The 24,892-nt window shown below is 44.7% G+C and overlaps 1 protein-coding gene across 8 annotated transcripts; it reads left to right on the top strand.

The window, feature by feature from the left end:
* The first annotated feature begins 537 nt into the window (after positions 1-537).
* SIRT3 (sirtuin 3) lies at positions 538-24,790 on the top strand. 8 transcript variants are annotated; one of them, XM_057728476.1, is made up of 7 exons: positions 550-618; positions 5,225-5,413; positions 5,512-5,744; positions 7,644-7,744; positions 20,479-20,640; positions 21,817-22,026; positions 24,289-24,790. In XM_057728476.1, exons 2-7 carry the CDS (start codon positions 5,367-5,369, stop codon positions 24,316-24,318), a joined length of 783 nt encoding a protein of 260 aa, XP_057584459.1. In that variant the 5' UTR covers positions 550-618; positions 5,225-5,366; the 3' UTR covers positions 24,319-24,790. The 8 variants fall into 8 exon arrangements, with proteins under 8 accessions (XP_057584454.1, XP_057584459.1, XP_057584455.1 ...); XM_057728472.1 differs by having other exon boundaries at positions 550-646; XM_057728471.1 differs by lacking the exon at positions 24,289-24,790 and having other exon boundaries at positions 538-646; positions 21,817-24,274.
* Positions 24,791-24,892: the final 102 nt, after the last annotated feature.

Here is a 24,892-nt window from a genome sequence, read left to right as displayed (position 1 = left end):
CTGGGGCGCCCGCTGGGTGTCATGGTAACTGCGCGTCCTCGCTTGTGGAGCAAGTTCTCTCCGGGGTTTGTACGGATTTCCCTCGCAGCTGGCTGTGCTACTGAGGCGTGGAAGAGTGCGGGCGCCGGGGTCGAATCAGCCAGCGAATAGCTGTGTGGCCTTGGCCTTTGCGACCCAGTGTGCTCAAATCCAGTGGGATGATACCAATACCACCTCCCTAGTAGTGGCTTGCGAGGACTAAGTATAAATATGGTCCCTGACCACAGGAAGCGCTCCCAAAGTGTTATCATCGCCCTCTCAACTGAGAGAAGGTGGGAGCGAGGGTAGAGAAATGCAGTTCCTGGGTTGGTCTCGGGAGCCAGAGGGAGCTCAACAGACTAGGAAACTGTCCCCCTGCCTTCCACCTCCACCCGAGCTGCCGCGGCGGGGAGCGAGAGCGGGCGCGCGGGGGCGGGGCGCGCCGCTCTAGGGGCGGGGAAAGAGAGTGGGAGTGTGTGGTAAGGGCGCGCGGGGGCGGGGCGCGCGTGACGGCTGCGCGTCTGACGCGGCGGCTGCAGAGGAACATGGCGCTGCGGGGTCGTTCCTGTGTTCCCGTCCTCAGGCTCTGGGCCTTGGGAGGTGCGCGGGCCTGGACCCGCCGGCGTCGGTTCGTTACGGGCGGCGGCGGCGGCGGCGGCGGGCGTGCCGGGCGGGGCCCAGGGCGGAGACCGACCCCTCAGGCGAGCGAGGGAGTCAGGGCTGCACCTGCGGGGTTGGCGGGACGCCGCGGGGCGTGGGGATGGCTGGTCCCTGCTTGCGTGGCCCCGAGGGGCGCCCCGGCGGCGCCGGCGGCTGCGGCTTCCAATCGCTGCCTAGCGCTGTTTCGGGCGTGTGTAAGCAGCACTCGCGTGGCTCTTGACCCCCCGTCCCGTGTTTAGTTAGGATTAGGTGCTGCTCCGTACCTGTCTTGTTTTACTTAGCACGTCTCGGAGTTACTGCCATTCTAAACGTAAATGCTTTCTCAGCCTTTTGTACTAATCCGTAGAATTCCATTATATGGATGTTTCATACTTTATGTAACCAGTCTTTTGTTGGAATAGCTTCTAATCTTTAGTTATTACAAATAATGTTGTGTTGAATAAGCTTGTGTGTACCTCACTTTTTGGATAAATTTCTAGTAGTGGAACTTCTGTGTCTGCATTTTATTACCCCACGTAGAGGTCGTGCAGTTAATACTCCCACCAGCATGTATTCATACACAGGAATTGCACATTTTGAATCCTTGTCTAGAAACTGAACGTACAAGTGGAAAAAATTTTTAAGGCCTATAGTTGTTAATCAAAATTTTTAGGAAACTAACTTAAATGCCCACTAATGGACTAGTATTTATGTAAGTATTGGTATGTTCGCTTAATGCCTTCTTACACAATTACCAAAAATATTGAAGAGTTTAATAAAGAGATACCAAGGAGGAGTCTTTCTTTCATCCAAGAAACTTTAATTGGACTCGTTACCTACCAGACTGTTGTAGGTGCGAGGGTGGAGCAGGGGTCAGACCAATTGTTGCCTCCGTGGAGCTTTTTCAGAATCTGCAGGCAGTTGTGTGGGTGGGGCATGGCTAAATAGTGACCTGGTCTATCAGGTGCTGCTCAGGAGACCACCTTCATGCAGTAAATCCTTGCTACTACTCTCCCCACCCACAACAGGAGTCATGAGGGTGCCTGTGAGGAGCAGTCCGTTTGCATAGACTGTGTGCAATGGAATTTGTGCCTTTTGAGCTTGTATTTTAGGGCTCTCATATGAAATTGTCCTTTATTTTCCTTTCCCAGGCAGCATCCATGCTTGCTCTTCAGAGTACCCCTACTCCCAGTAAATCTCATTTGATGTAGCATATACTTCTAAGTTATTCAGTGTATTCTAGACATTTGGTAAAATTCTGTCCATGTGTTTTTCAGTGACAGACGTTTTACTTACATAGATGAGAAACACATCAAGTTCCCTGAGTAATACCTTGCACTCAAGTAGGCACTCAACAATGGTAATGACTTCTGCAACGTGGTTTTTTTTCAACACCAGCAAGCAGCTCTCCAGTTTTCCACAGATACTGACCAGGTGTTAAATTTAACTGAATTCTGACTCTGTCAACCTGGACATGGCACCAGATTCCACAGGGTAAGGGCTCAGTCCCGCAAGACTGACACCACTTCAGCTGCAACCCAAGGTCACCTGTGCTTCTGACCACCTGACTACAAATCGGAGGTTCCCGCGATCCTCTCCTCTGATTCCAGTGATTTGCTAGAGCATCTACGTAATTCAGGAAACCAGCTTACTAACTAGAGCACTGGTTTATTATAAAGGATATGAATGAACAGCCAGAGGAAGAGAGGGGTACACAGGGTGAGGTTTGGAAGGGTTCCCAACACAGGAGCTTCTGTCCCTATGGAGTTCGGGGCCTGGCACGTGGACGCTTCCCGGTTCACCAACCTGGACACTCTGAAGCCACCCCTGCTTTTGGGTTTTCATGGATGCCGCAACCCTCTAATCATGGTCGGTTTCCCTGGTAACCACGTCCCCATCCTTAGGGGTTTCCCATCATCACCTTATTACCATAAACCCAGCAGTGGTGGAGGCTTGTTATGAATGACAAGACACCCATTTCACTTCATGGCTCTGAAGGGATTTCAGGGACTGAGGACCAGAGACCAAATATGGGAACAAAAGATGCTGCCATTGCTCTTAGGAAATTCCGAGGGTTCTGGGGCAAAGACCAAAATATATATGTGTTATAAGTCACAGTATTACAACTTCACTCTCATTCCTTTTGTATCTCTCATTAGGAGGAGCTCAGTAAATATTTGGGTGAGGACCTTAGGTGAATAGATGGTCTTGATGCTGTGTGAAGTGGGGCATTTAATAGCCGTAGTTGGAACCAGAGCCTTCTCTTTCCTTCCTAACCGTCTGACCAGTTTTTATTGGAAACCCCCTCTTTGGAGATTTCATCGACTTGCGCTCAGAAGAGCTCCCTTGACAGGTGCTTTTATGCAAGTCTTTGAGGCAGCAGACTTTTCTTCAGAATCTGTGGGCATCTCTGCATGAGCATGGGGAGGCGTGGGGAAGCATTGTTTTCTCTGCTACATGTATTTCCTGTACTTTCTGCTGGGAGGTTTATAGCCATGGATTTTTTCAAAAGACTGTAGGAATCATCTCTGGCTCCATTGCTTTTGGCTTCGGATGCTTGAGTGACTTGAGATAGGCAGTGAGGAAGGGTGCTGACTCTCCTTTTGGTGCCCTCGGCCTTGCCTTCTCTTGACACTTTCCTCTTTCTCATCACACACTTTTCTGAGGTCTGTTCTGTGGGAAACCAAGATGCTGCTTTGTGTGTCAGGAGAGGCACCACAAATGAACTGAGTGGCCAGCAAGCCCCTGAGTTGCACTGTTTTCCCCAGAGTGGAGGGTGAGAGGCAGCTGTGCAGGGTCACTGTAGGAAGGGAAGGGGTGATAGGCACCCTAAAGGGAGGAGAGGGAGCCAGTACTGTCACCCTTCAGAAGAGGGCGAAGTGACTTCTCACTGGGTTCAGCAGTGGCTTCATGAAGGAGGTGGCCTTAACTCTGGGAGATTTTGGACATGCTGAAGTGGAAAAAGGTCTTTTCAGGCAAAGGAGCTGTGTTTAGGGTATATACAAGAACCAGGAAAGGAGGGGTCTATGAGAGGGAGTAGCAGGGTTGAAACTGTCACTGGGGTGGGGTGTGTTGTGTTAAGATGTTAGGAAGATGTTAGGGTGCTGTGGGGGGCAGAGAGCATCCAGGAAAACCTCAGCAGCAGTGTGTAAGCAGGTGGGTCTGTGTAGATTTTGCAGGAGCAAAAGAAGAGCAAACAAGAGTGAGTTAGGGTCATCCTCCTGGAAGATAAGCTCTGGATTGTCCTGACGTGTATCTAGAGATGTGCTTTTAGGGTGCTTATTTCTTGCCTGTATCACAAATGAGTGAAAGAAATACTGTTTCCTGTTTTTATGTCTGTGTTCACTTTAGATTTATCAGTCATTTGGGGGAGCGTTGTCATTTCAGTTTGTTTAATCTCTCCCTGTCAGGGTGCAGAGTCTACACCGAGGGCCCATGTCCTGGCAGCGGGTCATCAGGGCCTTCTCTTGGGAGATGCGTGTGGTAGCTGCCAGCCCTTGGGGTGTGAGGAAGGTGCCCTGTGTGGTGGGGGCTGGCCGTCTTGAACTCTGGGCGAGTTCCCAGCATGATACCAGGAGGTGATGAGGTTGTACAGCTCGGGTGGATGCCAGACGAGGGCCCTGGAGCAGATCAGTAAACCCAGCAGGCTTCAGGCCTGCACGCTGCTCCAGCTGCATGACCCCACCCTGCCCCGCCCCTCCAGGGCTGCCGACTTGCCTCAGTGGGACGCATCCAGGTGCTGTCCAGGCTCTGTGTTGTTTGTGTTGCCCTCCTCGTCTTCCTGGTGCTCTCCTGGGTGAGGAGTCACTTGCTGAGTCCCGATGAAGCCTGTGATTAGTTTATTGTGTGTCTTGCTCTGTTTTCTTGTGGAAGACCATCTCATACTCCTAACAGCTAATCTTGTGAGTATCTCAGCTCCTGGCTTCTGGAGGTGACCTGCGAAGCCTTCCAGAGTTTTGCAGGGAGACCCCTGAGCTCCAGTCTGCCCCTTGCCTTGCCTGGCTTGTGTGATTCGCGTGGCTGCCGTGTAATATGAGCAGCCTCCTGAATGGTTGGGAACAAAGATAAAGCCTCTGCAGCAGTTTGAATCCCTTGCTGTCAGGATACAAATGTTTCTTTTTGGAATGGTCTCTTGAACCCACTTATCATCCTGATAATATTTGGTGTAAAGTCAGAGATGTTTAACTTTCTTTAAATGTCACTGAGTATTTGTCCCGTCCAGGTATGTTAGGGTATGGCTCTGCAGGGAGCATCCCCAGAGACCCCACAAAAGGGTGCTCTTGCCTCTAGCTTGAGCCTTCAGCACTAGCCTTTGCTAACAGGAATTACGAAATGATACTTTCCTTATTTACACAATTCCCATTAACCTGAAATTTTTGCTTCCAAATACCTCTTGATTTCTGAGTCTTTGTTTTATCCATGATAAGGAAGCGGGTGGTTTGGGAGGCAGGAGGGGAGTGTGCTGTCCTTCTCAGCGGCAGGGTTGGGGGAGGGCAGACCTCCCTCCTTCCTGTTAGCATGAGTTTGGTTATCGTTGGTGACCCGGCCGTTCTCCTTTCTCTGTCAGTATTACAGGTGGAGGAAGGCCCATATCTTTTTCTGCCTGTGCCTCAAGTGTCTCTGGGAGTGGAGGCCACAGTCAGAAGAAGTTTCTCCTGCAGGACATCGCTGAGCTGATTAAAACCAGAGCCTGCCAGAGGGTGGTGGTCATGGTGGGGGCCGGCATCAGCACACCAAGCGGCATCCCGGACTTCAGGTGCCTGTGCAGTCCCCGTGCTCCTCCCTGGCTGCCCGGGGCTCACTCCACTTCCCCGCTCTCTCCTGAAGGGCTCAGAGCCTCGCTTCTCTCTGCAGATCTCCAGGGACCGGCTATTACAGCAGCCTCCAGCAGTACAAGATCCCCTACCCCGAGGCCATTTTCGAGCTCTCGTTTTTCTTTCATGATCCCAAGCCGTTTTTCACTTTTGCCAAGGAGCTGTACCCTGGGAACTATAGGCCTAATGCCACTCACTACTTCCTCCGGCTGCTTCATGACAAGGGGCTGCTTCTGCGGCTCTACACACAGAACATCGACGGGCTTGAGAGAGGTGAGACCTCCATCCTGACTGACACCTTCTTGCTCCTGCAGAGAAGGCTCAGGTGCCTGTGTCTAGGTAGGGCTGGGGCCTGATGCTTATTCCCCATCCTTGTGACTGATTTTGAGCCAAAAAGTTTTGCCTTTGTCTCCAAGAAAAATGTCCTCTGTGTGTCTAAGTATCACTGTTGGGACCTCACTGGTGGATCCACTTTCTGGGCTGTGAGTTTGGGATAGAATGAAAGCTGACATCGGGAGCTTCTAGTTTTGCTGATCTGATCTGATGATTTTTTATATATATATGTATATATAAAGAATTATTTATTTATTTATTTACTTGGCTGCATCAGGTCTTAGTTTTGGCATGTGGGATCCTCATTGTGGCACGTGGGCTCCAGAGTGCGGGCTCAGTAGTTCAGTGCGTGAGCTTAGTTGCCCCATGGCATGTGGGATCTTAGTTCCCCAACCAGTGAATGAACCCATGTCCCCTTCATTGGAAGGTGGGTTCTTTTTTTTCTTTATAAAATTTTTTTATTTTTTTATTTATTGGCTGTGTTGTGTCTTCGTTGCTGTACACGGGCTTTCTCTAGTTGTGGCGTGCAGGCTTCTCATTTTGGTGGCTTTTCTTGTTGTGGAGGATGGGCTCTAGAGCACAGGCTCAATAGTTGTGGCGCATGGGCTTAGTTGCTCTGCAGCATGTGGGATCTTCCTGGAGCAGGGATCGAACCTGTGTCCCCTGTATTGGCAGGCAGATTCTTAACCACTGCACCACCTAGGAAGTTCCCAGAAGGTGGATTCTTAACCACTGGATAACCAGGGAAGTCCCCAGATGATTTCTTTTTTAAAGTTTTCATTATGGAATTTTTTGAGCACACAAAAATAAAGAGAAGAAGGTAATGAACCCTCATGTCTTCATCACTTCATCATGCCAGTCCTGTTTATTCTGTGTCCTACCCCCACCTTCCTTCTTATCCCCAACTATTTTGAAGCAAGTCCCTCTCATCATGAATTTATCTATAAATCCAGCAATGGATATCTTTAGAAGATAAAGACTTTTAAAACCCAACCATGATATCATTATCACACAAAGAAATCACTAATAATTGCTTAATATCATCAAACTCAGTGTGTGGTGATTTCTTGACTGTGTCTAGATGGCGGTCACAAGCAGTGATTCATGGGTCATACTGACCTCTGGCTGTGTACCCTAGAGAAGCAGGTGCTGGGCCTCCTCTTACATGCAGTGACACTGACAGGTGCTGACAGATAACTGCCAGCAAGCCAGGCTGCGATGTCTTGTGATTTCAAAAAAGGGGTTATCTCAACTCCAGGAAAATGTTTGTTTGCTAGAAGGACTCTACAGTTTGGAACCACATAGGCAACAGTGAATACCCCACGGGGACGACCTCTTTCCTGGAGATGCAGCAGGGCAGGCCTTGTGGGAAGGTGGGAGTGTGGCTGTGAGCTCTGGCATATGTAGAGTGAGGACAGGGGGAAACCACTGCAGCTGGGACCAGGTCTGGCACCACAGCCTCCAAAGCTGATGGTGGTAACGGAACTTTCATGATGAGTTACCTTTTGTCTGTTTTTCCATAGGTTTTTGGAAATGTATTTATGTTATTTTCTCACTTTTACTTGGTGTCTGTAGCATAGAAAATGTTTTTCTTGGTATCGGGTGTAATTTTATCTGGACATAGCAACTATTCTTTCTGCTGTGATTTCACAGGTTGTGTTTCAGATGTGATTTGGCTCCATGTTGGAGCCCCACCCCTGAGCTTGTTCTGATCGGTGGGGTGTCGTCTGTAGGTGATAGTGGCAGGGGCATCGGGCTGCCCCTGAGGGCTGTGGCTTCCACGGGGGTCTGTGCGCCCACCCCGGAGGCAGCAGCACTTAGCTTTGGTTTGAATTTCAGCGTCTGGTGTCCCTGCCTCAAAGCTCGTGGAAGCTCACGGATCCTTTGCCTCGGCCACCTGCACCACCTGCCGAAGACCCTTCCCGGGGGAGGCCTTTTGGGTGAGTTGCCACACTGACAGTTCTCTCCCTTCTGCCCTTCTCACTGGGCGTAATCTGGAGAAGTGGTATTTTATAAGCATCATGTCGGAAAGACAGCAGTACAGTAATACTAGGAATATGCTTTTATTTTTAAATTAGAAAAGTAATATGTGCTTGTAAAAAATTAAGGCAATACAAACAACAAGGATTTACTGTATAGCACAGGGAACTATATTCAATATCTTTAATAACCTATAAGGGAAAAGAAAAAAAAAAGAATATATATATATACACGTATATGTATATCCGAATCACTTTGCTGTACACCTGAAACTAACGCAATATTGTAAATCAGCTATACTTCAACTTTTTAAAAATGTGCAAGTCCTAACTCCTAGTACCCAAAAATATAACCTTATTGGGCCATAGGATCTTTGCAGATTAAAAAAAAAAATTAGGGCAGTAGAGAAATATGTAGGGAAAAATGAATCTGCCTTCAACCTGTAGCCCACTTTTAACAGTTTTTTTAAGGCCTGAAACAGTAATGTTGTTTATATACATATATCAACAATAAACACATATGCACATTCCTATGTACCTATGCCCACAAACAATTACATTTTTTCATTAATGGGATCATAAGATTAATATTGTACAACCTGCTTTGTCACTGAGCAAAATTTCATGGGTATGTCAATAACTGCAGCTCTGCTTACTGTTTTTAGTAACTATAGAACATTACATTTAGCATTTCACCTGTTGTGGCATATTTTATGATGTTTGTGATTTTTTACTGTTAAAAATAATACAGTAATGGTACCCGTGTTTACACCTCTGTGTACTGGGAATATTTGAGAATAGAATTTTTTTTTTAAATTTTATTAATTTACGATGTTGTGTTTAATTTCTGCTGTAGAGCAGAGTGACCAGTTATACATATATATATTCTTTTTCATATTCTTGTCCATTATGGTTTATCACAGGGTTTTTTTAAAAATAAATTTATTTATTTATTTATTTACTTGGCTGTGTTGGGTCTTTGTTGATGCACATGGGCTTTCTCTAGTTGTGGAGGTCAGGGGGCTACTCTTTATTGTGTTGCATGGGCTCCTCATTGTGGTGGCTTCTCTTGTTGTACAACACGGGCTCTAGGCATGCAGGCTTCAGTAGTTGTGGCACATGGGCTCAATAGTTGTGGCGCACAGGCTTAGTTGCTCCACAGCATGTGGGATCTTCCTGGAGCAGGGGTTAAACCCGCGTCCCCTGTATTGGCAGGCAGATTCTTAACCACTGCGCTACCTAAGAAGTCCCTATCACAGGGTGTTGAATGTAGTTCCCTGTGCTATACAGTAGGCCCTTGTAGTTTATCTATCCTATATATAATAGTTTGCTTTTGCTAATCCCAAACTCCAGACCCATCCCTCCCCTACCCGCCTACCCCTTGGCAACCACAAGTCTGTTTTCTGTGTCTGTGAGTCTGTTTCATATTCATAGATATGTTCATTTGTGTGGTATTTTAGGTTCCACATGTAAGTGATGTCATATGGTGTTTGTCTTTCTCTTTCTGACTTACTTTGCTTATTATAATCATCTCTAGGTCCATCCATGTGGCTGCAGATGGCATTATTTCAGTCTTTTTAATGCCTGAATAATATTCCATTGTGTACATATATATATATATATATATATATATATACACACATACACCACATTTTCTTTATCCTAGAATGGGTTTTTTAAAAACATTTTTATTTTCTAATTTATTTTTCAAAATATTTATTTATTTGGCTGCGTCAGGTCTTAGTTGTGGCATGCATGCTCTTTGTTGTGGCATGGGCTTCTCTCTAGTTGCAGCATGCAGGTGCTTCATTGTGGCACGGGCTTTTCTCTTGTTGCGGCATGCAGGCTCTTCGTTGTGGCATGCTGGTTCTTTGTTGTGGCACAGGCTTCTCTCTAGTTATGGCATGCAGGCTCTTCACTGTGGCGTGGGCTTCTCTCTAGTTGCAGCATGCAGGCTCTTCATTGTGGCACGGGCTTCTCTCTAGTTGTGGCATGCAGGCTGTTCATTGTGGCATGGGGGCTTCTCTCTAGTTGCGGCGTGCAGGCTGTTCATTGTGACATGTGGGCTTCTCTCTGGTTGCGACATGCAGGCTGTTAGTTGTGTCATGGGGGCTTCTCTAGTTGCAGTGTGCAGGCTGTTCATTGTGGCATGGGGGCTTCTCTCTAGTTGTGGCATGCAGGCTCTTCATTGTGGCATGGGGGTTCTCTCTAGTTGCGGCATGCAGGCTCTAGAGCGCACGGGCTTAGTAGTTGCGGCGTGGGCTCTCTCGTTGTGGCACGTGGGCTCCAGAATGCATGGGCTCAGTACTTGTGGTATTAGTTCCCCACAGCATGTGGGATCTTACTTCCCTGACCAAGGATGGAATCCGTGTCCCCTGCATTGGAAGGCAGATTCTTACCCACTGGAGCACCAGGGAAGCCCCTGGAATGGGTTTTTTAAGTAGAGTAAGATAGAGTGGAAAATCTTAAAGATGAAACTCTGAAATATTGATGTGGCACAGGATCCTTTATTTTATTATTGAGGTGAAATTCACATAACATAAAATTAACGATTTCAAAGTGTACAATTTATTGATATTTAGTACATTTACTGTGTTGTGCAACTACCACCTCTATCTAATTCCAGAATATTTTCATCACTCCAAAGGAAAACTCTGTATCCGCTAATCAGTCAGCCCTATTCCGTCACTGCCCCCAACCCCTAACAACCACAGATCTTTTTTTTTTTTAATTTTATTGGAGCATAGTTGATTTGCAGTGTTGTGTTAGTTTCAGGTGTACAGCAAAGTGATACAGTTATACATATACATATATTCCTTCTTTTTCAGATTCTTTTCCCATATAGGTTATTACAGAATATTGAGTAGAGTTCCCTGTGCTATACAGTAGGTCCTTGTTGGTTATCTATCTTACATATAGCAGTGTGTATGTTAATCCCCAGCTCCTAATTTATCCCTCACCACCAAGTTTCCCTTTTGGTAACCATGAGTTTGTTTTTGAAATATGTGAGTCAGTTTCTGTTTTGCAAATAAGTTCATTTGGGGGACGGGGGAAAAATAAGTTCATTTGTATCATTTGTTTAAAATTAGATTCCACATATGAGTGGTTACTGTGTGTTTGCCTGACTTACTTCACTTAGTATGGTAATCTTTGTTGTTGCAAATGGCATTTATTTTGTTATTTTTTATGACCGAGTAGTTTTCCATTGTGTGTATGTACCACATCTTTTTTTCTTTTTTATAAATTTATTTATTTATTTATTTATTTATTTATTGTGGTGGGTCTTTGTTGCTGTGCGTGGGCTTCTTTTAGTTGTGGTGAGCAGGGGCTACTCTTCATTGTAGTGTGTGGGCTCCTCATTGCCGTGGCTTCTCGTTGCGGAGCACGGGCTCTAGGCGCGTGGGCTTCAGTAGTTGCAGCACATGGGCTCAGTAGTTGTGGCTCACGGGCTCTAAAGCGCAGGCTCAGTAGTTGTGGTGCACGGGCTTAGTTGCTCCACGGCATGTGGGATCTTCCTGGAGCAGGGATCGAACCCATGTCCCCTGCATTGGCAGGCAGATTCTTAACCACTGCGCCACCTAGGAAGCCCTACCACATCTTCTTTATCCACTCCTCTGTCAGTGGACATTTAGGTTGGCAATCACTGATCTTTTTATTGTCTCCATAATTTTGCCTTTTCTAGAATGTCATGGAGTTGGAATCATACAGTATGCAGCCTTTTCTCAATGGCTTCTTTCACTTAGCATTATGTATTTAAGGTTCCTCCATGTCTTTTCATGGCTTGATAGCTTTTTTTTTAGCGGTTTATTTATTTACTTATTTGGTTGCATTGGGTCTTCGTTGCTACACGCGGGCTTTCTCTAGTTGTGGCGATTGGGGGCTACTCTTCGTTGAGGTGTGTGGGCTTCTCACTGCAGTGGCTTCTCTTGTTGTGGAGCATGGGCTCTAGGTGCATGGGCTTCAGTAGTTGTGGCGCATGGGCTCAGTAGTTGTGGTGCACAGGCTTAGTTGCTCTGCGGCATGTGGGGTCTTCCTGGACCAGGGATCAAACCTTTGTCCCCTGCATTGGCAGGCAGATTCTTAACCACTGCGCCGCCAGGGAAGTCCTTTTTTTTTTTTTTTTAAAGGATGAGTAATATTCCATTGTCTGGATGTAACACAATTTGTTTATCCATCACCTACTAAAAGACATCTTGATTTTTTCCAAGTTTCGGCAGTTATGAATAAAGTTGCTATAAACATCCGTGTGCAGGTTTTCATATGGACATAAGTTCTCAACTCCTTTGGCTAAACACCAAGGAGCATGATGGCCAGATCCGATGGTAAGACTGTGTTGAGTTGTGTCTTCCAAGGTGGCCGCCCCATTCTGCATTCCCAGCAGCAGTGAATGAGCATCCCTGCTGCCCCACATCCTCACCAGGACTTCGTGTTGTCAGTGCTCTGATTTTGGCTGTTCTGGCAGGAGTAGAGTGGTATCTCGTTTTAATTTGCAACTACCTAGTGACATGTGATGTTGAACTTATTTCATATGCTCATTTGCCATAGGTATATCTTCTTTGGTGAGGTCCTGGGCTCATTTTTTAATTAATTGGGTTGCCCATTTTCTTATTGTTGAGTTTTAAGAATTCTTTATGTATTTTGGATAACAGTTCTTTATCAGAGGTGTCTTTTGCAATATTTTCTCCCAGTCTGTGACTTGGCATGTCATCCCCTTGACATTGTCTTTCACAGAGGAGGAGTTTTTAATTTTAATGAAACCTGATTTACCATATCCTTCTTTCATCGATCACCTTCTTCCATATTGTGTTGGCTATCCTGAGTCTTTGCTTTCCATGTAAACTTTATTTTTTTAATCTTTTTTTTCAGTTGAATATTCTCTTTATTTTGAACATGATACCAGTTTTGTGCCTGTAATCTAATATTCTGTACCTGGAAATGCCATCCTCAAAGCATAGGAAATACATATTCTTTATAATGCCTATGTAGAACATATTCTAAAGGTCCTAAATCTAGTGAGAAGAGTGGCAGTTGGGCTAGACATAAATTTAATCAATAGGTGGACCTGAGTCATGTAATTTTTTTTTTTGATGTTAGAAAAATTTTTTTTAAATACATACTTTTTTTGATATACAGTAAACTGCCTATATTTAAAGTGTACAATTTGATTTTTTTTTCTTATTAGTAATGTATATATGGCAATCGCAATCTCCCAATTCATCCCCCACTCCCCCCCCTTGGTGTCCATATGTTTGTTCTCCGCATCTGTGTCTCTGTTTCTGCCTTGATTTGTACCATTTTTCTATATTCCGCATATGTGCTTTAACATACGATATTTGTTTTTCTCTTTCTGACTCACTTCACTCTGTATGACAGTCTCTATGTCCATCTATGTCTTTACACGTGTCCCAATTTTGTTCCTTTTTGTGGCTAATATTCCATTGTATGTATGTACCACATCTTCTTTATCCATTCATCTGTTGATGGACATTTAGGTTGCTTCCATGACCTGGCTATTGTAAATAGTGCTGCAATGAACATTTGGGTGCATGTGTCTTTTTGAATTATGGTGTTCTCTGGGTATATGCCCCAGTAGTGGGATTGCTGGGTCATATGGTAACTATTTTTAGTTTTTCAAGGAACCTCCATACTGTTCTTCATAGTGGCTGTATCAATTTACATTTCCACCAACAGTGCAAGAGTGTTCCCTTTTCTCCATACCCTCTCCAGCATTTACTGTTTGTAGATTTTCTGATGATGCCCATTCTAACCAGTGTGAGGTGATACCTCATTGTAGTTTTGATTTGCATTTCTCTAATAATTAGTGATGTTGAGCAGCTTTTCATGTGCCTTTTGGCCATCCGTATGTCTTCTTTGGAGAAATGTCTGTTTAGGTCTTCTGCCCGTTTTTTGACTGGGTTGTTTGTTTTTTTGATATTGAGCTGGATGAACTGTTTATATATTTTGGAGATTAATCCTTTGTCTGTTGATTGGTTTGCAAATATTTTCTCCCATTCTGAGGGTTGTCTTTTCATCTTGCTTATAGTTTCCTTTGCTGTGCAGAAGATTTTAAGTTTCATTAGGTCCCACTTATTTATTTTTGTTTTTATTTCCATTACTCTAGGAGGTGGGTCAAAAAAGATCTTGCTGTGCTTTATGTCAAAGAGTGTTCTTCCTGTGTTTTCCTCTAGGAGTTTCATAGTGTCTGGCCTTACATGTAGGTCTTTTATACATTTGGAGTTTATTTTTGTGTATGGTGTTAGGGAGTGTTCTAATTTCATTCTTTTACCTGTAGCTGTCCAGTTTTCCCAGCACCACTTATTGAAGAGGCTGCCTTTTCTCCATTGTATGTCCTCGGCTCCTTTGTCATAGAGTAGTTGACCATAGTTTATCTCTGGGCTTTCTATTCTGTTCCATTGATCTATGTTTCTGTTTTTGTGCCAATACCATATTGTCTTGATTACTGTAGCTTTGTAGTATAGTCTGAAGTCAGGGATTCTGATTCCTCCAGCTCCGTTTTTTCCCCTCAAGATTGCTTTGGCTCTTTGGGGTCTTTTGTGTCTCCATACAGATTTTAGGATTTTTTGTTCTAATTCTGTAAAAAATGCCATTGGTAATTTGATAGGGATTGCATTGAATCTTGAGATTGCTTTGGGTAGTATAGTCATTTTCACAATGTTGATTCTTCCAGTCCAAGAACATGGTGTATCTCTCCATCTGTTTGTGTCATCTTTGATTTCTTTCATGAGTGTCTTATAGTTTTCTGAGTACAGGTCTTTTACCTCCTTAGGTAGGTTTATTCCTAGGTATTTCATTCTTTTTGTTGCAATGGTGAATGGGATTGTTTCCTTAATTTCTCTTTCTGATCTTTTATTGTTAGTGTATAGAAATGCAAGAGATTTCTGTTTGTTAATTTTGTATCCTGCAGCTTTACCAAATTCGGTGATTAGCTCAAGTAGTTTTCTGGTGGCATCTTTAGGATTTTCTATGTATAGTATTATACTAAGTCATCTACAAACAGTGACAGTTTTATTTCTTCTTTTCCAATTTGGATTCCTTTGATTTCTTTTTCTTCTCTGATTGAGGTGTCAAGGACTTCTAAAACTACGTTGAATAGTAGTGGAGATAGTGGACATCCGTGTCTTGTTCCTGATCTTAGAGGGAATGCTTTCAGGTTTTCACCATTGAGGATGATGTTTGCTGAGGGTTTGTCGTATATGGCCTTTATTATGTTGAGGTAGGTTCCCTCAATGCCCACCTTCTGGAGAGTTTTTATCATAAATGGGTGTTGAATTTTGTCAAAAGCTTTTTCTGCATCTATTGAGATGATCATGTGGTTTTTTTTCTTCAGTTTGTTAATATGGTGTATTACATTGATTAATTTGCTTATATTGAAGAATCCTTGCATTCCAGGGATAAACCCCACTTGATCATGGTGTATGATGCCTTTCATGTGTTGTTGGATTCTGTTTGCTAGTATTTTGTTGAGGATTTTTGCATCTAGATTTATCAGTGATATTGGTCTGTAATTTTCTTTTCTTGTATCTTTGTCTGGTTTTGGTATCAGGGTGATGGTGGCCTCATAGAATGAGTTTGGGAGTGTTCCTTCCTCTGAAATTTTTTGGAAGAGTTTGAGAAGGATGGGTGTTAGTTCTTCTGTAAATGTTTGATAGAATTCACCTGTGAAGCCATCTGGTCCTGGACTTTTGTTTGTTGGAAGATTTTTAATCACAGTTTCAATTTCATTACTTGTGATTGATCTGTAATCGTATTTTCTATTTCTTCTTGATTCAGTCTTGGAAGGTTATACCTTTCTAAGAATCTGTCCATTTCTTCCAGGTTGTCCATTTTATTGACATATAGTTGCTTCTGGTAGTCTCTTATGGTACTTTTTATTTCTGTGGTGTCCATTGTAACTTCTCCTGTTTCATTTCTAATTTTATTGATTTGAAGCCTCTCCTTTTTTCTTGATGAGTGTTGCTAAAGGTTCATCAATTTTGTTTATCTTCTTAAAGAACCAGCTTTTAGTTTTATTGATTTTTGCTATTGTTTTCTTTGTTTCTATTTCATTTATTTCTGCTCTGATCTTTATGATTTCTTTCCTTCCGCTAACTTTGGGTTTTGTTTGCTCTACTTTCTCTAGTTTCTTTAGGTGTAAGGTTAGATGGTTTATTTGGGATTTCTCTTGTTTCTTGAGGTAGGAGTGTATTGCTATAAACTTCCCTCTTAGAACTGCTTTTGCTGCATCCCATAGGTTTTGCATTGTTGTGTTTTCATTGCCATTTGTCTGTATGTATTTTTTGATTTCCTCTTTGATTTCTTCAGTGATCTCTTGGTTATTTAGTAGCGTATTGTTTAGCCTCCATTTGTTCGTGTTTTTTACAGTTTTTTTCCTGTAATTGATTTCTAACCTCATAGCATTGTGGTCGGAAAAGATACTTGATATGATTTCAGCTGTCTTAAATTTACCAAGGCTTGATTTGTGACCCAAGATGTGATCTGTCCTGGAGAATGTTCCATGTGCACTTGAGAAGAACATGTAATCTGCGGTTTTTGGATGTAATGTCCTATAGATATGTATTACATCAAGCTGATTTATTGTGTCATTTAAAGCTCATGTTTCCTTATTAATTTTCTGTCTGGATTATCTGTGCATTGGTGTAAATGGGGTGTTAAAGTCCCCCACTATTATTGTGTTACTGTCGATTTCCTCTTTCATAGTTGTTAGCAATTGCCTTATGTATTGAGGCGCTCCTATATTGGGTGCATATATATTTATAATTGTTATCTCCCCTTCTTGGATTGATCCCTTGATCGTTATGTAACGTCCTTTCTTGTCTCCTGTAACATTTTTTACTTTAAGGTCTATTTTACCTGATATGAGTATCGCTCCTCCAGCTTTCTTTTGATTTCCATTTTCATGGAACATCTTTCTCCATCCCCTCACTTTCAGTCTGTATGTGTCCCTAGGTCTGAAGTGGATCTCTTGGAGACAGCGTATATATGGGTCTTGTTTTCGTATCCATTGAGCCCATCTGTGTCTTTTGGTAGGTACATTTAGTCCATTTACATTCAAGGTAGTTATCGATATGTATGTTCCTATTTCCATTTTCTTATTTGTTTTGTTTTTCTTTTTGTAGGTCCTTTTCTTCTCTTGTGTTTCCCACTTAAAGAAGTTCCTTTAGCATTTGTTGTAGGGCTGGTTTGGTGGTGCTGAATTCTCTTAGCTGTTGCTTGTCTGTAAAGCTTTTGATTTCTCTGTTGAATCTGAATGAGATCCTTTCTGGGTAGAGTATGCTTGGTTGTAGGTTCTTCCCTTTCATCACTTTAAATATATTGTGCCACTTGCTTCTGGCTTGCAGAGTTTCTGCTGAGAAATCAGCTGTTACCCTTGTGGGAGTTGCCTTGTAGGTTATTTGTCGTTTTTCTCTTGTTGCTTTTTTTTTTTTTTTTAATTTTTTAAAAATTTTATTTATTTATTTATTATTTTGGGGTGGTACACCAAGTTCAATCATCTGTTTTTATACACATATCCCCATATTCCCTCCCTCCCTTGACTCATTTTTCTTTGTCTTTAAGTTTTGTCAGTTTGACTACTATGTGTCTTGGTGTGTTTCTCCTTGGGTTTATCCTGCCTGGGACTCTCCGTGCTTCCGGGACTTGGGTGGCTATTTCCTTTCCCATGTTAGGGAAGTTTTCAACTAGAATCTCTTCCAGTATTTTCTTGGGTCCTTTCTCTCTCTCTTTTCCTTCTAAGATCCCCTATAATATGAATGTTGTTGTGTTTAACATTGTCCCAGAGGTCTCTTAGGCTGTCTTCATTTCTTTTCATTCTTGTTTCTTTATTCTTTCCCATATCAGTGATTTTCACCACTCTGTCTTCAAGGTCACTTATTCGCCCTTCTGCCTCATTTAATCTGCTATTGGTTTCTTCTAGTGTATTTTTCATTTCAGTTATTATGTCACTTATCTCTGTTTGTTTGTTCTTTAATTCTTCTAGATCTTTGTTAAACTTTTCTGCATCTTTTCGATCTTTGCATTCAGTCTTTTTTCAAAGTCCTGGATCATCTTCACCATCATTATTTTGAATTCTTTTTCTGGAAGGGTGCCTATCTCCGCTTCATTTAGTTGTTTTTGTGGGGTTTTATCTTGTCCTTTTATCTGGTACAAAGTCCTCTTCTTTTTCATTTTCTCCATCTTTCTGTGGCTGTGGTTTTCAGTTCCACAAGATGAAATACTGCTGATACTGCTTGATACTGCTGTCTGCCCTCCTGCGGAGGAAGCTATCTAGGAGGCTCCTGGGTGCTTCCTGATGGGACGGACTGATGGTGGGTAGGGCTGGGTGGGAGGAGCTCAGTAAAACTTTAATCTGATTTGGTGGGTGGAGCTCAGTAAAACTTTAATCTGCTTGTCTGCCAATGGGTGGGGCTGTGTTCCCACCCTGTTGGTTGTTTGGCCTGAGGCAAGCCAGCACTGGAGCTTACAGGCACTTTGGTGGGGCTAATGGTGGACTCTGGGAGGGCTCACACGAATGAACACTTCCCAGAACTCCTGCGGCCAGTGCTCCTGTCTCCTCAGTGAGCTACAGCCGCCCCCCCTCACCTCTGCAGGCAACCCTCCAACACCAGCAGGTAGGTCTCGTTCGGTCTCCTATGGGGTCACTGCTCCTTCCCCCTGGGTCCTGGTGAGCACACTACGTTTTTTTGTGCCGTCCAAGAGTGGAGTCTCTGTTTCATGCAGTCCTGTGGAGGTCCTGCAATCAAATCCTGCTGGCCTTCAAAGTCTGATTCTTTGGGGATTCCTCCTCCCGTTGCTGGACCCTCAGGTTGGGAAGCCTGATGTGGGGCTCAGAACCGTCACTCCAGTGGGTGGACTTCTGTGGTATAACTGTTTTCCAGTTTGTGAGTCGCCCACTCAGCAGTTATGGGATTTGATTTTATCATGCTTGCACCCCTCCTACTGTGTTATTGCAGTTTCTCCTTTGTCTCTGGATGTGGGGTGTCTTTTTTGGTGAGTTCCAGTGTCTTCCTGTTGATGATTGTTCAGCAGTTAGTTGTGATTCCAGTGCTCTTGCAAGAGCGAGTGTGCGCATGTCCTTCTACTCGGCCATCTTCAGCTGTCTCCGAGTCATGTCATATCTCCATGTAAACTTTAGAATCAGTGTGTTGCTATCTATTCTCTGTATATTTTTAAAAACTTTTCTCTTTGTCTTTGGAGTTTTGCACTTTACTGTGGTATCTCTCTGTATGGATTTCCTTTTATTTATTCTGCCTAAAAGTTATAGAGCTTTCTGAATATGTGGTTTGATATCTTTCATGTTTGCTGAAAAATCTTTAGTCATGATCTCTTCAGAAAGTGACTGCCCCACCCATGCCATGTTCTGTCTTCTCTCTATGGACCTCAGGTTGAACATCTCTGAGACTGGCTCACGCTCTGTCCACAGCCCTTGGCTGTTCTTCTCTACATCCCATCTTGCTCCCCTTTGTGCTGGATTCTGACTCTTTCTCCTGATCTACTTCCCAGTTTATCAATATTCTACTCTGTCATAGAGGATAAAGCCCTTCCACTGAGATTTAATTTTCAATACTCTACTTTTTATTATTGGAAGTTCTATCTGGTTCTTTTTCAAATCCACTACATTATTTTGTATAGCTTTCTATCTCCAATAGATATTTCAAGCCTGTCTTTTTAAAAATTTAAACATAATATAGTTTTTAATCTGTATCTGCTCATATCTGAGGTCTTTGAATAGTCCATTTCTTTTGTCTGTTGTTTCTGCTGCTCCTTACTGGGTTCAGCCTGCAGAAGTGAGTCCCCTTAGCTGTAAAGGTTTATCTTAGAAGCCAGGTGTCTTTTTCCCTAGTTTCCTCCTCTGATGTCCAGCCCAATGATGCATCCAAGTGCAGCAGGATCTAATAATGACTTACATCTACCTCACCTTGGCCTGCAAGGAGGAGGTCTGTGGACAAACTTGTGACTCATAACTCCAGCCAGTGAGTTGAAGCTGACCTGAATGTCTTCAGGGCTAAGGTGATATCAGGATCACTTCAGCTAAAGTCAGGGACAAATTTATACCGTCATTTTCATTGAATAACACCTACTGTAGGCCAAATGCCTACAGTATTTCTGAGCACTGTTTAATCAGTACAGTTGACCTTTGAACACAGGTTCGAACTGTGTGGGTCCACTCATATGCCGATATTTTCAGTAAATGTGTACTCCAGCACTACTTGATCCACGGTTGGTTGAATCACAGATGCGGAACCACAGATACAGATGAACTGTGTATACAGAGGGCTAACCCTAAGTTCTGTGTAGATTTTCAGTTGCACAGAGGGTTGGTGCCCCTGATCCCTGTGTTGTTCGAGGGTCAGCTGTGTTTCCTCAGCACCTGAATATCTCTGATAAGCACCCCAGGTGCAGAGTGTGGTGTTCAGTGTGTTGGATGTCACGTGGTGTCCAGGACCTGCTTTCAAATACTGCAGCCTCCCCAAGTTCTGGGGGCTATATGAAGTACAACTGGCAGAGTGTCACTAATTGCCAAAGCTGGGTTCATTATATATAGGGGCTTCATTGTCCTACTGTCTCAGCTCTTTGAATGTTTGATGGTTTCTCAATAAGAAGCTGTTCTTGCCTTTTCCTTTTAAAGTGGGTTGTGACAGCTTCCTCGGGCCCACTTTCTCTCTGTGTCACCCCAGGCCGACGTGATGGTGGACAGGGTCCCACGCTGCCCAGTCTGCACTGGTGTCATGAAGCCTGACATTGTGTTCTTTGGGGAGCCGCTGCCCCACAGGTTTCTGCTGCATTTGGCTGACTTCCCCATGGCAGACCTGCTGCTCATCCTTGGGACCTCCCTGGAGGTTTGTCAGCAGGCCTAGTGGTGCTCAGACGCGTGGGGAGGAGGCTGGTGGGACGAGGCAGAGGGGGTGGGGCTGGTGGGACACTCTGGGGTCCTGCCTTCAGAAGACGAGCGGGCCCAGCGTGTGAGGAAGCAGAGGTGCTCCAGGCCGAGGGAGCAGCAGCCTCGGCCAGAGCACGGGGAGAAGGGGGGATGCTCGGTGCTGGGGGTGTCCACAGTGTGGGCGTGGGTGACGCGAGGTGGGAGCAGCCCTCCCGGGCACATCACAGAGACTGACTTTGTGTAGAAGCAGTGAAACCAGGGATGTAGCTGGTCGTCCTCAGATTGGAGAGACCTGGGGAGCAGGGGCTGAAGTGAGCAGATGCCCAGGAGGCTGAGCACAGCGACTGCAGGGCTGCAAGGGACGGCAGAGAGGGAGCGGCTGGACTTGGAGCCTGGTGTCACTTTGAGGACCAAAGAGGGAGGTGTTTGTCTCTTTTGTGGGGGTTCAGGGCCTTTGCTGGGGAGGAGGAATCTGGATCAGGGATGCAGAGTGCAGTTCTGCTCATGTGTGTTGGAGGTGCCTGGGAGATGCATCTGGATCTGAAACTCAGGAAACTTCTAAAGGACATGATGAGACCCTGAAATGGGCTGTGCCTTACGGGATGCAGGCACCAAGGGGGCAGAGGAGCCTGAAAGACCTGTGTCTGGGGTCCCAGCCAGCCAGAGGCCCAGAGTTGTGTGTTTTTTCAGCGAGTCTGCCTGCTGCGTGCCAGGCCCTGTTGTAGTGGGTACGTCGGGAGCCCCTCAGTGGCGACCCCTCTGTGAGGGACCCGGCCCTTGCTCTCAGGGAGCAAGAACAGATAGACGAGCTGTCGTGATGCTGGTGAGCGTGGCTGGGGAGGGCAGGTAAGGTGGTGTGGATAAACTAGCAGGGAGACCCACAGGAGCCAGGAGACATCGGAAGAGAAGGAGGGTGTGGGTGAGAGAGGGGCTCGGGGGAGGAGGAAACCAGAGCATCGAGACCAAGTGGCGGGAGCAGTACTGAAGAAATGAAATGGGTGCTGGGTTTTCTCCATACCCAAGGTCTCACTGTATGTCTGTGCTGTCCCTCCAAGCCCTCAGGGGCTGTGGCAGAAAGGTCCTGAGGGCCTGGGAGGGCGGGCATTGTGCTCCTCACATTTGGGCAATTTTTCAGGTGGAACCTTTTGCCAGCTTGTCCGAGGCTGTGCGGAGCTCGGTGCCCCGACTGCTCATCAACCGGGACTTGGTGGGGTCCTTGGCTACACATCCTCGGGGCAGGGATGTGGTCCAGCTGGGGGACGTGGTTCATGGTGTGAAAAGGCTGGTGGAGCTTCTGGGCTGGACAGAGGAGATGCGGGACCTCATCCAGCGGGAAACTGGAAAGGTATGGACTGCTGAGAGTTGTGGGAGGGGCCCTCCTTTCTGCTCTGGGGACTGGTTGACCTGGAGTGGAGCCCTGTTTGGCTAAAACAGTAACAGTAATAGGCAGTATTGCTGTTAACCCTGTACCAGGCACTGTCTGGGGACGTCTATGTGCTTATGAATCAGGTGCTGTGATTCTTTTTTTTTTAATAAATATGTTTTTTTTTTTTTAAAAGCAAGGAGATTTAAAAAAAAAAGTTCGGAGGAGCCAATAGAATGAGTACTTATCTTATGAATATGTGTATCTACCTGCTTGTCCAGTAAGATTAGTAGTTTCCTTAATTGTTATGTAAAATTGCTTTGGAACAAAATTGTATATATTTTGCTTTGCTCTCAAAGATTTCCTGGCAGCACCCTTTTCTGGCCTTCATCCTTCTAAAGTCTTTGCCAGGGCTTACTACTTCCATAGAGTTGGAAGATCCTCCACATCTATTTTTTTTTTTTTTTTTTTATGGTCAGGCCCTTTTTATTATTCATTTTGCTGATAACTTTTTTTTTTTTTTTACAATAAACTGCATGTATTTAGAGTGTACAATTTGGTATCCCAATCTCCCAATTCATTCCCCCTGCAACCGTCCCCGCTTTCCCCACTTGGTGTCCATATGTTTGTTCTCTACATCTGTCTCTATTTCTGCCTTGCAAGCCAGTTGATCTGTACCATTTTTCTATAGTCCACATATGTGTGTTAATATACGATATTTGTTTTTCTCTTTCTGACTCACTTCGCTCTGTATGACCATCTCTAGGTCCATCCATGTCTCTACAAATGTCCCAGTTTCATTGCTTTTTACAGCTGAATAATATTCCATTGTATATATGTGGGTGCTGTGATTCTTAACACCTCTGTTTAGAGATGAAGAAGCTGACGCTTTGTGCCTGCTGAGTGGCAGAGTGGAGATGAGGGTCCAGGCAGACGGCACTGTCGTTCTGCAGTCCTCACACTTCAGCTGTCTTTTGTACCATAAACTAAAGGAGCACCAAACAGCTCCAGGCTAAGTGTGATTCTGAAGTTCTCTGAAGCTGTGTGGGATGATGCTTTTAGGAGATAACCAGCGTGAGAGGAGTTGACTTCTTATCATCTGCTGAGGGTAGAAAGCCAGAGAGCCTTGCTCTCTCTAGATGTCAAACCTCCGATAAACAAGTGAAGTTATAGAAGATGCAGTTTCCCATGAGAATCAGCATGTGTAGCCTTGATGTGAGGGGTTACCTTCTACAGGGGACAGCATTAAGTATTTGAAGTCCAGTTGTCTCAAAGAGGATTGTTCATGATTACAGCCAGTTATAACACTGCCCAAAGTGGACTTCACCAGAATGCTGTAATTTATGTTCTTGTTGTCTCGGGAAACCTCCACCTTTTGGCCGTGACTGCCTCAGGGCTCAGGGCCATGGGTCAGCCCTTTCCTCTCACCTCCACTGGCAAAAAACCCCAGCCTCTGGCTACAGCCTGATTTCTTACCAATTTGAACCAAAGCGAGAATATGAGGCTTTTTAAGGACACAAGCCTTTGCAGTTATATTGTTTTCATGGTATTAGACATCACTGCCTTCCAATCTAGAGTATGGCTCTTAGGGATAAGATGTAGGACAGTGCCGTTTCTCATCTCATTATATGGGGGAAATAAAGACCATCAAATGTCAAAGTCATGTTGCTGGGTCACTTAATGGAAGCAGAGTCCACCTAACACAGCTGCTTACACTTTACACCTCAGGAGGAACAGTAGCAGATGCCCCGCTCACCGGGGAGTGGATCTTGGTCAGACCTGCCTGGCAGCTTACATGGGAGCCTTTCTGTGGCTTCCTACTTCCATATCACAGCAAGACTAAGTCAAGTAGTCTCCATGGACTTTTGGATTTAGCCCTGTGGGATTTGACCTGTGCTGTTTTCTAGTTCCACTGAAATTTATGTAAAGTATGTTATCATTTTAGGGGTTTACTTATTTTAAAAGAGTTGCTGTCCAAGAGTAAACACTAAGGGTTGAAGTCTAAGTTGGATTACTTTTCCAAATAGTGAATGTTCTTGAGTACATCTCGACTCGTTTTTTAAGCAAAGCCCTTCATTTTAGCCACCCAGTTTTGCCCAGCCCTGCTGGCATCATCTTAACTTGGTTGAAAAGCAGTATTTGCAGACAGGAAGCTTCTGTTTATGAAATAGTTCAATTCTAGGCCTTGAGATATGCCCACGTATGTTTTTGGATAACCAGTTTTCTCTCTCCTTTGTGTTCCAGTTTGATGGTTGGGACAAATTAGGAGAGTGAGGGCTGCTCCTCATACCAGAAATGGTTATGTGGGAGTCACTGGCCATTTCTGAGGAGACCTCTGCCTGAAGAACAGCTCGGGCACGTTTACAAATTTTGGCTGAACCAGAACACTCGACCCAAGGCTGCCCCTGGAGTATCTTCCCAGGTCATGAGCCCTGTGCACTCAGGGCCGCCCCGGCCACAGATGTGAAGAAGCTGCCTGGCCTGACTTTTTGCTGTTAACTCTTCACTCTGCTGAAGCTCTTAATGCCACAAGCTTTCTTCTGATGCTGAACCTCTTGAACTCAGACCATCTGGAACCGCAGACTGGATTCCATCTGAAGGGCAGGTTCAGCATCTGTCCACTTGGGTTGAGCAGCCTGGGTTCCAGGTAATGCGCTAGGATTTTCCAGCACATTGGCCTCTTTAATAGGTTTATTTTTAGAGGTTGTCCCTCATTTCTGGCATGAAATAAATTTTAATATAGAAACTGGGCATCTTTTCATTTTCGTCTCTGAAAAGGGACAGTGAAGGTGGAAAGGGGAGCCTGGGGGTGTGTGTGTGTGTTTCTCCTCCATTGGAACAACCTGAG

Source organism: Hippopotamus amphibius, chromosome 3 (assembly GCF_030028045.1).
Source record: "Hippopotamus amphibius kiboko isolate mHipAmp2 chromosome 3, mHipAmp2.hap2, whole genome shotgun sequence".
In the NCBI taxonomy this organism is placed as follows: domain Eukaryota; kingdom Metazoa; phylum Chordata; class Mammalia; order Artiodactyla; family Hippopotamidae; genus Hippopotamus; species Hippopotamus amphibius.
Note: the sequence above shows the minus strand (reverse complement) of the source record. Positions and strands in the feature narration are given on the sequence as shown.

Coding starts and splice junctions, on each gene's coding strand:
- SIRT3 (XM_057728471.1), top strand. CDS start 564: ATGGCGCTGCGGGGTCGTTCCTGTGTTCCCGTCCTCAGGCTCTGGGCC. Junction 647..5,224: donor GCCTGGACCCGCCGGCGTCG/GTTCGTTACGGG, acceptor TTTCTCTGTCAG/TATTACAGGTGGAGGAAGGC. Junction 5,414..5,511: donor AGCGGCATCCCGGACTTCAG/GTGCCTGTGCAG, acceptor TTCTCTCTGCAG/ATCTCCAGGGACCGGCTATT.